The sequence below is a fragment of the Tenebrio molitor genome, chromosome 4 (assembly GCF_963966145.1).
Source record: "Tenebrio molitor chromosome 4, icTenMoli1.1, whole genome shotgun sequence".
Lineage (NCBI taxonomy): Eukaryota > Metazoa > Arthropoda > Insecta > Coleoptera > Tenebrionidae > Tenebrio > Tenebrio molitor.
Window position 1 is genome coordinate 296,403 of NC_091049.1, and position 12,145 is coordinate 308,547.

The 12,145-nt window shown below is 38.1% G+C and overlaps 1 protein-coding gene across 6 annotated transcripts in view; it reads left to right on the top strand.

Moving 5' to 3' along the window:
• Nucleotides 1-12,145, top strand: part of Lgr4 (Leucine-rich repeat-containing G protein-coupled receptor 4) — a 75,794-nt gene that overhangs the window by 62,928 nt on the left and 721 nt on the right. For 5 of the 6 annotated variants that reach the window (XM_069045561.1, XM_069045559.1, XM_069045560.1 and 2 more), the window contains 7 exons: nt 216-287; nt 2,401-2,472; nt 2,527-2,598; nt 2,927-3,043; nt 3,091-3,323; nt 6,713-6,969; nt 11,892-12,123. In XM_069045561.1, coding sequence (XP_068901662.1) covers nt 216-287; nt 2,401-2,472; nt 2,527-2,598; nt 2,927-3,043; nt 3,091-3,323; nt 6,713-6,969; nt 11,892-12,123 — 1,055 coding nt within the window. The remainder of the gene's footprint in view (nt 1-215; nt 288-2,400; nt 2,473-2,526; nt 2,599-2,926; nt 3,044-3,090; nt 3,324-6,712; nt 6,970-11,891; nt 12,124-12,145) is intronic. The other variant, XM_069045565.1, reaches the window with a different exon arrangement.

Below are 12,145 nucleotides of genomic sequence, written 5' to 3' on the forward strand. Positions count from 1 at the left end.
ACTTCGATCCCTCGATCCTCTGCCCACAAATTTTATTTATCTCGTGCGAGGAGCGAGTAGTTAAACGGAATTTATGCGGCGCTATTTATACGTTCAAGGGGTGCAATATACCCGGTAGGACATCAATTCTGCGCGTCCTTGAGCTGCGAATAAATCAAACTAAATTGTCCTTTCTCCTTTGTCGCGTTGTTTGTTAATCAGATTTTTTGTTCCAGGTACTTGTCGAACAATCGACTGGTCCATCTGAAAAATGGGACTTTTTTCAACTTGACCAGACTGCTGATGTTGTGAGTATTCGCGTGTCGCACCAAAATAAAGCGGATTTATCCTTAAAATGTCCTTTGGAATTTTTCTGTTCTATTTTGAAATTTCCCCTTCGTGCCGACCGATATCTCGAGCGCGATAAGGCCGAAGCGCCCCTAAATTTTCACACTTAATCAAAATTGTCTGCAAAGTTTCTATACAAACGCGACACAAAAGGACTTTTATCAAATTTCAACGAGACTCGACGAAAGCGTGATCGCGAGTGTGGTGGATGCGCCGGGTTGCTAACAAAGAAATTTCATCTTTTCATATTTGCGGATTTTGGTGGAATACTGCTTCTTAATAAAATTAAAATTAAGTTCCTGCCTCGTGCTTCCACTAGGTTATGTGTTGGAGCTGTCGACGCACAAGATTGATCGCCCTTGAAAAATAAACTTTCTTGTCGATTGCAAAAAAAATTACTGCTGATTGACATCACGACCAAATTGGAAATTTTACAATGGAAACAAGGAAAAAATTGTTGAAAAACAGATTTGCGTCTCATATAAAAGACACTTGAAAGTAATAATACCAACATGCATGTTGTTTGAAAATTTAAAATGTCTTTAAAAATTAATAATTATAAAATAAATGTTCCATTCCATTCTTCTTTTCTTTTTTTCTCTCTCTCGAATTTACATTCTCGTTTTGTTGTTTCAACAACAATTTTTCCCTTTTCATATTTTCCTTAGTTTTACCCCTAACGATCCAACTTCCAAGGATAATTTCTATTTTGTTTCCAAGTGAAATTTTAGTCCTTCATTCACTTCCATTAATTCTAAAAGTAATAAAAAAATTCGTTTTGATTTATCAGTAAGAGCTTATATTAATAACATAATTACATAAACATTTTTGTTTTATAATACAAAAATTTCCGATAATATTGCGGAATCTGGAAAAGTGCCCCGAATGCTTGCAGCGTTTCCACGTTGAATGGCAAGGGAAATCCTCTCGAAAAGGAATTTCTTTGATTTTGAATCGCCTGATTCCGCGATAAGTCGATTTATTATAAACAACATTAGTTATAAAAAAAGTGTACTATATTCTAAGCAACAAAAAAATCTACAATTCAAGAAAAGAATAATAATCTTGGGATTAGTAGTATAGTCTATTTTTTTTATCAGAGAACCACGACCTGTTGATTTAAGTTTGCAATAATAAAATTTTACTAAATTTAGGGAATTTAATGATATCAATTGGCTACACCTGCCAACGCCTGTCATTTTTAATGTCCTTGAAAGTATGCAAACTGGCATTTCAAATTTGAACGTGTTTGTTATTAACTTTATTAACATGCTGCGGTACTATAGCAGTTTATTTGACGAGTTCTTGTGTAAATTGCGGTTTTTTGGCGCGAGTGGGCCAGAAAAGCCCAACTGACACACGAACGAGTTGAATACAACGTTTTTTTGTTCGACGACTCCCTTAAAGGCTCCAAATCGCTTAAAATCTTTAAAATTAGCTTGACGTTTCGTTTTGACAAGTTGTGACATTTATCAAAATCCGTTCACATAGGAGAAAATTCTCAAATTCTGATAGTCTCAAACAAAAAATATCTTTACATAACCTCAATTTTTATATGATGAGATTTTTCATCCTAGGTCAAAAGTGTACAATGTTACCAGCTCTAGTTTGGTGTAAATTGCGTTAAGGAGCATGTCACAGTTTGGTAAAAATTGGAAATTAAAATTTTACGTTTTTTAAACGTACGTTTTTAGGATTCAAACAAATTTTTTTGGGAAATAAAAAAACAGCATAATTTTGAATAATAAGTACAAATAATAATTTTTTGTTGAATCTTTTAACATCCTACGAAAATAAAATAACGAAAAAGAATAACGACGTGCCGATAGGACACGAAATTGCTTTTTGGAATTATTGGATTTGAATAAAACGACTTATCCTGCGTATCCTTGAATGTAGCTAAAAATAAAACAACATTTAAAAGAAAACAAGAGGGCCCTCTTGGACAATCCACCTACAACAAAATCCTTTAACGAAAAAAAAATATCTCGACGCCTCCCTTTCGATGTTCTTGACATTTTCAAAAACGCCCCCGCACCAGACTCGCATTAAAACAGACAAAAACTGTTTCAGAACATTGGACGACAACTTCATTAAGACGATAGAATACGGAGTCTTTACCGACATCCCCAATTTAATAACGCTGTGAGTAAAAGACAATTGTTTCGAAAGCACGCACCATTACAAAATCAATTTTAGGAAGCTCGAGCGGAACCAATTTCGTACATTGGACAAGAGGGTGCTGAGGCCGTTAAGAAACCTGAAGAACATGTAAGAATTTACGCTTAATCACATCTGAAAGCCCCCCCCCCCTTCCAGAGATAAGATCTGGGCGAGCTTTCTCGATTCAAACGCACAATTAGCAATGTTTCGTCAAGAAACTAACAAAATTCTAACAAAAAAGATTATTCAGTAATTGTATTTTGTTTGCAACCCCCGGCAGGGCTGTAATATAAATAATATAATTCCAAACAGTCTGAAGCTCTTAAAAAGTGTTTAAAGCTCCGTTGCAATTGATCAATTGATTGCGAACTTTAACCTCGCCTCGAATCCGGGCATCGTGGCACTTCTTCCGTAATTATCCCTCATCCATTTCCAGACACTTCGATCGGTTCGAGCTTTGCGAGAGCGCTTTGCACGTCAGAGTGTGCCACCCCAGGGGAGATGGCATCTCAAGTCGTGAACACCTGTTGGACAACCCCGTGCTAAGGGCCAGGTGAGATCCTCCCGCGCCCGTAACCCTAACTCCTTCCCCGGTTCCAGCGTCTGGATAATGGGAACCATCGGTTGCACCGGAAATTTGATCGTGCTGCTGGGACGTCTCCTCGCCCCCACCAACAACGTCGTTCACTCCCTTTACCTTCGAAATCTGGCCCTCTCCGACCTCCTGATGGGGGTGTACCTCTTCGCCATTGCCGTCGCCGATCAGCACTACAGAGGGGTCTATCTGCACTACCAGTACTCGTGGAGGCACAGTTACTTGTGTAATTTATGCGGTAGGTATCGAGCAATTTCGGAACTCGATAAACACGTATTTGCAACAAGAAATCTGATTAAAATCGGCTCGCTACTTAGATGCGTAAATTATTGATAAACATCGAGGGGGGCGGTTTAGTTCGACTCGCTTTTGTGGAGTTCACAGACGTTTAATTACGCCAATGACGTCACGGAGGGGGGAAAAACGCTAAGTTGTGACGGAGGAGGTGAAACGAATTATGTATTTGTTATTAAAGCGAAGGTGGTTGAATGACAAATGTGATTTCGAAGGTCAACTTGTGTGCGTGCTTGCATTGTATGACGCAGGGGAGCAACTTACAGAAGGTGGTGAACCCTGTTCTGTAGATATGAAACATTGTGTACATATAAATTGGGCAATTACGAGTACAGTTAAACAGGAATTGTTCCGTCGTTCCTCTTTATCTGACTGGGTCATATTTTAACTTCTTTCGTGTTTTTCTTTAACATGGTATATAAAAATGACCAGATAGGGAATTTATTTTTCTTTCATTGGCAACATAAAGGATCCAAGAAGCGACCGTTACGACCAAAGTCAATCAATTCCTCAAATATTCAAAACCGTCATCGTCCTCTCTGTTATTTATTACTAAGTCGTCCCAGATCCTTTTTTTGAATCCACCGTCACGCTCCACTATAGAACAAAAAAAAATTAACGCCCGATTTCTTGCCGTTTTTCTTCAACTCGCAAAGATCCAAACAATCCCAGAAAACACCCTTTTCGCCTCCACAAAAAGACTCCACCAGCCAACCGCGCTAAGACCTGACGGAGTTTGCCTCCCAAGTCTTCCCCTTTTTATCTCGACTTCGTTAACACAGCTTAATAGAAGGGTCTCCCAACTTCGCAAGATCCCCTAAATTAGTCTCTTGTTGGGATAGTTTGAAGTTGTCCTTGATCCCGCCCTCAACCAGTTTTTCAGTTTGGCTTCCGGTAGTTTGAGCACTTCGTGCAAAGCTTCAAAGCTGTGCTTTCACGAATATTAAAACGTGTTTGTCGACGACGCTCCACACAAACAGCTCACGGAAACAGGATATTGAAAAAATTGACGCAATTAAAACGTAGCAAAAATTAAAATTTGCGATTCTCCACCACCACCGGCGGCCGTATTTATTTTTGGGAGTTTTCACAAATTGGTAACTTCCGCTAAAAGTTATTGTTCTTCTGATAACGTAATAAAGATGTATGGCCAGTCAATTTTCTCCCACAGCTTTGTGCTTTTGAAGCTTTGTAAATACTTTTCGTCAATAATCACACATAAATCAAACCCGCTCGCTTCTCCTTCACCGAAAAACTTCCGGACTGATTAAATTTTTCTAAAAACCACCTCCCCGTTAAATTAAAAGAAATACTACTCCGACAGGACTCCACTTTGGCAAACTTTCTGAACGCTTCTTTCTAGTCGATCCTTTCCGCAATGTTTCTTCGCGGCTGTTCTATTAAATTATCGGAATGTTGGGGGGGGGGGGGGGGTAATCTCTGGAGACTCTCCACTATCCCCGTATCAAATTAATTAAGTCTCGTTCGCACCCTCCGCGGCATTGATTTATGACAGAATCAATTTTTTCCATAGACTCGTCTCCTCGTAAACTTCCCTTTATTTTTACGACAGTCTTGTCTATAATTGGATCATGATGGCTTCCGATTTTCCGCATATTTTTACGACACAACACAAACGAAACGAAAAAATTAGATTTACGGCGGAAGAGACAGCAAACTAACGTTTCATTTCCGAAGAGGTATTAAAATTGTACTGATGATGAAGATGAATGAGTCTTTCAGAATGACGAGAATATTTTGCGGTCTTCAGCGTGAGTTCACGCGAAAGGCGCCATCGACGGAACCCTCTGATTAATTAATTAATTCACAAAGTTTCAGAATCTGCGGTGGAATGCTCAAAATGGGAAAATAAAACAAAGTACAAGATAAAAGAGGACACTTTGACATTTCAAGACAAAATCGGTTTTGTTCTGTAAAAATCTTGTATCAATTGAATGATGAAAAAATTTTCGAATGTTTTTTGAATCGGGTTTGGGGTCTGTTTCCGTAGAAAATTCCAGTTTGTCTTGCTAATTTCTAGTTTAGAGTTACTGGAGGGTATATAATACGGGACAAACACGAGATCCCTGATCCTATTCATGAGGAACAGGCTGAAACCTGCAGGATTCAGTCGACGTCTCTGGGGAATTTTCAGAAAGGTAATGCATTAATGTAAACAGATAATACAGTTTCAGCCTCCGGTGAATTATTCCTCTGATTAAACGTAAATTTGCAAAAGAGCAAGGAACGGCGAAGGAACCACCGAGTGCTCCTGCTTCCAAGTGTTATTGATTAATTGGAGTCAGAAGTGACATTATCAGTTGAAATTTGTACCGCAACATGTTATTACCGATCTGAAATTCATAGAGTGTGGCATTTCTCTCATGGGAGATTTTACAAAGCTCTAATTAAAGCTATTAAACCCGTGTTAGTTGTAGCGTGTTAAATTACCACTCCATTGAAAGAAATCGATATTTCGCACTTGACGTTCGATCGACTTCTCACCGGTTTGCTCTCTGTCACAAGAAGAGACTGTTTCGCAATCGGCTAGTCTGAAATTTATCGAATTTGCTATTCATGGAGTTTCAAGCGTCGAATCGCATGTGCTTTCGTAACGGCGATTATCGGGATCATTACACTTGAAAAAATCGAATCAATCATCTAAATTAAACGCTCCTTCCCGATTGAAGTTTGCGTGCGAAATTAATCCGATAGGAAAGGTTTTGATAAGCGGAATTGCGGAAAATGCAAATATTTGTTTGAAGGACATGCGAAAATTGACAAAACGCTTCAAATCGTTGCCAATTTGTACTAATGAGTGTAGTATTTATTTTTCTGGTGTTGTAATTAGCAAACAAGACAGTGATAAAAGAATTTAACAAATTGAAAGATTCTGGTTGTGGTGAGTCGTTGGATAGTTACTGAACTATTAGAATTGAGAGAAAGATAAATTCAGAATTATTACCATATTCCATAGTTATTGTTATGTACGATTCCGAATAAACAGTTAATTGTTTTGTCATTTGGCTAAAGATAACATATTACGCTGGTTATGCATTAAATTCATTAGAAGCACAATTGGTCAAATTTTTATTCAAACACCCGACATAATATAACGTGTAAATAACGAATGTAACATTATTTTTTGATATTTTTGGGTAAATAGCCAAATTTTGTCAGCCTCCAATGGTCGATTGGCCAAATCGGCGAAAAATGCGTTCCGTCTTGTTGCACATTTGCGGTTTAGTTTCGAGTGTCGACGATGCCGCAAAATTCCTCCCCGACTCGCTTAAACAAACTCCACCCTAATTGCGATTAATTTAACATCAACAGGATTCCTCAGCACTCTCTCGTGCGAATCGTCCGTCCTCATCCTCTCCCTGGTAACTTGGGACCGATTCGTCTCCGTAACGCAGCCCCTGGCCAGGAAACAGCCCTCGCCGAGGGCAGCCGCCCTTACCCTTGTCGTCCTGTGGACGCTGGCGGCCGGCGTGGCTCTCGCCCCCTTCTCCAAGGGCTACTTCGGCGACGAGTTCTACGGCAACAACGGCGTCTGCCTCCCACTGCACATACACGACCCCTACGCCATGGTGAGTTCGCTCGTAAATCGCACCCGCCAATTTGAATACGGACGTACAAACGCGAATATTATTAAAATTGAACGCCGCCGCCGGTCCCCTCGCGAAAATCTCGTAAACTCCGCGTCTGAATCGGTCTTTCTTATTTTTATTTGCGATGTAATTTTTCGTGCGCAAACGAAACGCGGCGGCGCTTTTTAATAAAATTGGATGTCGCAACGGCCGTTGTTGGAATGTTCGTTTATTCGTTTGCCGCCCCCGGGCGGACGAATAAAACCCGTTCCGAGTACTTGGTCGGCAGAGTTGGTATTTAAGGGACCGTTCGCGAGAAACGACTTTGTAAAAAATGAAAGTTGGTCAAAGTGTTGCCAATAACAGTTCAAGGGGCGTGCAAATTGCCACACTTTACACAATAATGAAGAGATTGTTTAAAGTCGAAACGTCGACTTGCTACTAATTGGACTTTCTTTAATTGTCGCCTGCTTCGCATAATCTGCTACAGTCGCAGATTATAAAAGCACTAATTCTGAAAGTGTATTTAGAATTTGAAGAAGAAATTAACTGCTCTGGAATTATTTAAAAATCTCGTAAAATAAATTCTTGAAACTGGTCCCGCAAAGAAGTTTTCGAAAATTTTGCCACAAATAAAAAATTTGTTGGAGCTCCTTTTTGCTCTTGAAAGATGAATTTATTTTACATAAAAAAAAAGAAAATTTCTTTGAAATTTAAATAACTTTAAGAGATAATTAACAACAATATAGCTAGGTATAAAAATAAATGAAGTTGTCGTTTTTTTTAAACTTCGGAAATTCAAGTGACGGCGAGGTCGCAAAATTCCTCCCCGACCCGACGTACAAAAACCCTCCCTCGACTCGCTTAAATAAACCCTATTATAATTGAGGTTAATTTAACATAAACGGAATTCCCCAGCACCCTCTTGTGCGAATCGTCCGAACAAATTCTTGAAACTGGTCCCACAAAGAAATTTTTGAAGATTTTGCTACTCTCCTTAATGTTCTTTTCGAAACTTCTTCTGTACTTGATCCAACCTACCTACGTTTTAAATTTGTTTGAACTCGTGACCTCTGTGGTAAAATAAGTTGAAATTTGCACACCTGTGACGACTACTGACAAACAACATCCCTATGTTCTTTGTATGCAAATTGCGGATGCAATGCTTTTGAAGTAGCCCAACACACTCTAATTGAGAAATTCCTGATGCGTTAACAGCTCCGGCGTACATTTCATCACGGTTATTGTCAACAGAAATTTGCCGACAGACTAGTGTAATCAAGGGTGGCATTACTTAGATGAAATAAAGCTCAAAATTCACCAGTTGCACATCATACAACAATTCTCCACCAGAAATGACAGTTTTAATTTTATTTTTTCTCATGTGTGGCTAGTTCGTGAAGAATAGAACGCTTTTGACAGCTTATTAGCTATGAGAGAGAATTCAGGCTGTGCTAAAAATCTTGATGTGTTTGTAACTACCGTGTGAGTCAAGTTTTACCCCACGCACGATAAACCCTATTAAAAAATTAGTAAAAATTACGAAACTTTAGGGTTACATTCCGTTGATATAAGGCCTCAAACCAATTTTTTTCTACGACTGTGATGAAAAGTGGGTAAAAAAAGACTACTAACTATACTTGAAAATCATTGATTGCACACAACGTGTCACAAATCCTTTGCACACGTTCATTTTGTGTAGGTAAAGTCCATTCAAATATCAAAAAACCACCAACGTCGCATTTTCCTCGATAATTACTATCGGCAACGCTGTTTAGTGTAAATTTTGGTGAGAATTGTAATTTTGAGGTTAAGTGTTTATTAAATGTGTTGTTGTTCTGGGCATGTTTAATTAAAAAAATAAGAATCAATAAATAAATGAAACGTGCTGCTAATAAAACAATATGAACGGAAGTCAAAGCAATGGAATTTTATTTTGAATCAAATAAATGTCATAATTTTATAGTTACCAACATAGTATGAAAAAATATCTACCTAGAGTTTTTTAAATTTTACCAACCTAAAGCAACAGGTGGTGGTTTTTTGATTTTTGAATGGACTTTATCTAAAGTCTTTTTTAACAATTGTCAAAGGGTTGTCATGTTGGTATGAGCCACTAGTTATTTGATAGTTATTAGGTTGGCAACGTAAAATGTCAACTGTATGTCAGTGTCAGTCACAGTAATTTTGATGGGAAGGCGCTTGCGCTACTGAAGCCGCAATTACATTTAAATTAAAATAAAAAGTAAAAAGAGTTTCCGAAAGCAAGGATCTAACACAACGAGAAAAATTAGCTATGATTAGATTACGTGAAGAAATGCAGACAGAAAAACCGACCATGACCATGCTAATGTAAGAAATAAAGATGCACATTATATTCGAGGTATTTTCTTTTAATACATATATGGGCCAATAGTGTTCGTCACTGCCAGGAACTGATTAGAGAGGACTGGAAAAAATTAATGGGAAATCTACCAATTGAGGACATTCCCCCAATAATAATTCAACTTTCCGAAGAATCATAAATTCGGAAGACGTTGGGGGTCAGATTCTGAAAATGAATAAACTGCTTATATTACCCATTAAATAAATTCCCATTTTCCTGTATAGGTATGTTCAGTTGCACTTTTCAGTGTCATCATCGTCTTTATTTTTTGTCTTTTGGTATAAAATTTGCTTACACCTGAAACTTTTCTGACATTTGAAAATTACTGACATAACCTCAAACCTGATCCGAAACGAAAGGTTTTAGGGTGGTACAGCCTGGTCTTTGAGGGAATTTTGACTTTGACAATTGTTAAAAAAAATGGACTACCTACATCTAGGCAATCAAACATACTTTCCACACAATTTGTTATCTTACCAAACAATGAACTTCCTTCACGTTCCACAAACTTTTCAATAACGCACACTCCTGCAATAAAAATCGAAAATTGTTCCAATATAACAATAAATTATAATTTGAAATAATAAAATTTAATAAATAAAATTTCGTTTTTTGTGTATTCGCATCAGTCGTAGAAAAAGTACAGTGTGCAACACGTGTAAAAGGGACTTTTCACACTTTATGACTTGTGCTTGTGCCACTCGCCTACGGCTCGTGTCAGCAAACTGTCACATGCGTGTGAAAAGTGCTACTTTCAACACTTGTTGCACAATATACTATTCCCGTATCATTTCATTCAGAGCCATAGAATTAAAAAAAGTTTTTTTTCCGTACACGCTCATAATTCACAATTATTAATTCAAAGAACTTATTTAAATAAAATTCGCATCAAAAGAAAATTATTCGTTTTTGAATTATTCCAATTTTAACAGCGAAAATGATCAAGATTTACAACTGCAGTGCCGTAAATAAATACATACTTACATCATTGTTGGGGTAAACAGCTGTTAAGACCTTTTCTATGTCCTTAGTGTCATTAAGAAGTGACAATTATTAAAAATCACTTTGAAGTTTTTCCTGTGACATCAAAAAGCAGGGAAATGGCATAATCGAGTCAAAAGTCGGGTTATATTCATTAAAGGCCAGGTCACACATATTTGTCAGTTAAATGTCAGTTGTGGCCAAGATTCCGTGTCCGGAATAGTACTTACATAATTTTTCAGTCGCGGAATCAAAATTTCGGGCAGCATTTTTCTGTCATTTCAACAAAATCTCTGTAGTGTAAACCAACTTTTACTGCCATCATGACTGACATTCAAAAATTAAATTTTTCTGTGTCGGTCACACAGTCGGTTTTTGAATTTTGGGTCTTGAGTTAATTGCAATGAGTGTAATGAAATCATCGCTTTCCCCTGCTGCCTACCCATTATTATGCCACAAATCACTATTTTTTAATGTAAATAAATCAACATGACAAGAGTAAAAAATGAGGTTATATTAACGTAAAGGTTGTTTTAGAGTTTACACTATGAAAATAACAATACTGCCCGAAATTTTAATTCCGCAACTGTACGAGTAAATTAATGTAGCGGTTATTGAATTAAATCGAAATATTTACCTGTTTCATTAAAAAAATTTGAAATTTTTACAGATTATTCTACAGCGATAGACGATCATTCTTGAATTTTTTGAGAATTTTAAAACGATTATAAGTGGGTGTTTTCGCTCGGGCGGTAAAACTTGACTCACCCGGTACAAGAAGCTGAATAAAAAATATATGTCCGGTTGGATCCTCCAAGGAGACAAGGACTAGTCACACTAGAGCAGTAAAAGCTCGCAATCGTCTCTAAAAGGTGGAAAGTGTCGATATAAATGAGAGAAAAGCCAAGTGAAACAAAACTAATGATCGCAAGGCCAGTGACCGGTCCATAACTGCTCTCGCATCACATGCAAATTAGATTGTACACCAGAAGAGCTTTCGCAACTTTGTATTCTTGCATAGTGTAAAGGAAAAAGCGGAACAATTTGCATAATACATTTTTAAAACAACCGCTTCACGTTCATCTTATATCGATGAAAGTGCCGTAAGAGATCAACGCTGTACCGATGTGATAAACGTCAGAAACAGATTTACTCTGTGAAATGTTTCTATTATGTTAAATAATTAGGTACTTATGCGACACGTGTGCAAGGCACTAGTTTTTGTACAAGTGGGAAGGTTACACACGCGAGCGCAACGACGCCTAAGAAAATAACTTTCATTACTACGTCGAATACTTACCTGTAACACTTGCAACAGATTTAATTCAAATGGACAATTTTTTACGTTGTATTGGCAGACGTAAAGAGCCGAAAAACCTTTCACTTCATACTTTTTTGCGTTCCAGCACTCACGTTTATTGGTCCCTTACAAGTCGTATCGTTCACCTACTCTATTTGGGTCAAACTTTCGCAAACATCAAAACGAGATCCCCCTCAAACCGCAAATCCCCAATAAAACACCCCGAAGCTTAGACGGCAATAAAAATGTTTCCAGGGCTGGGAATATTCCGCGGTTATGTTCATGCTGGTGAACGCATTAGCCCTGACTTTCATCTGTTACGCCTACATGAGGATGATAAACGAAATCAAGGCGAGCGGAGTCGCCTGTCGATCAACCAGACAGAGCCACGATCGAGACAAGGTGGCCCAGAGATTCGGAATAATCGTGCTGACCGACTGCCTGTGCTGGGTCCCGATCATAGTGGTCAAGTTGGTGGCCCTGTCGGGTGAGTGTCGATAGTCGGTGCC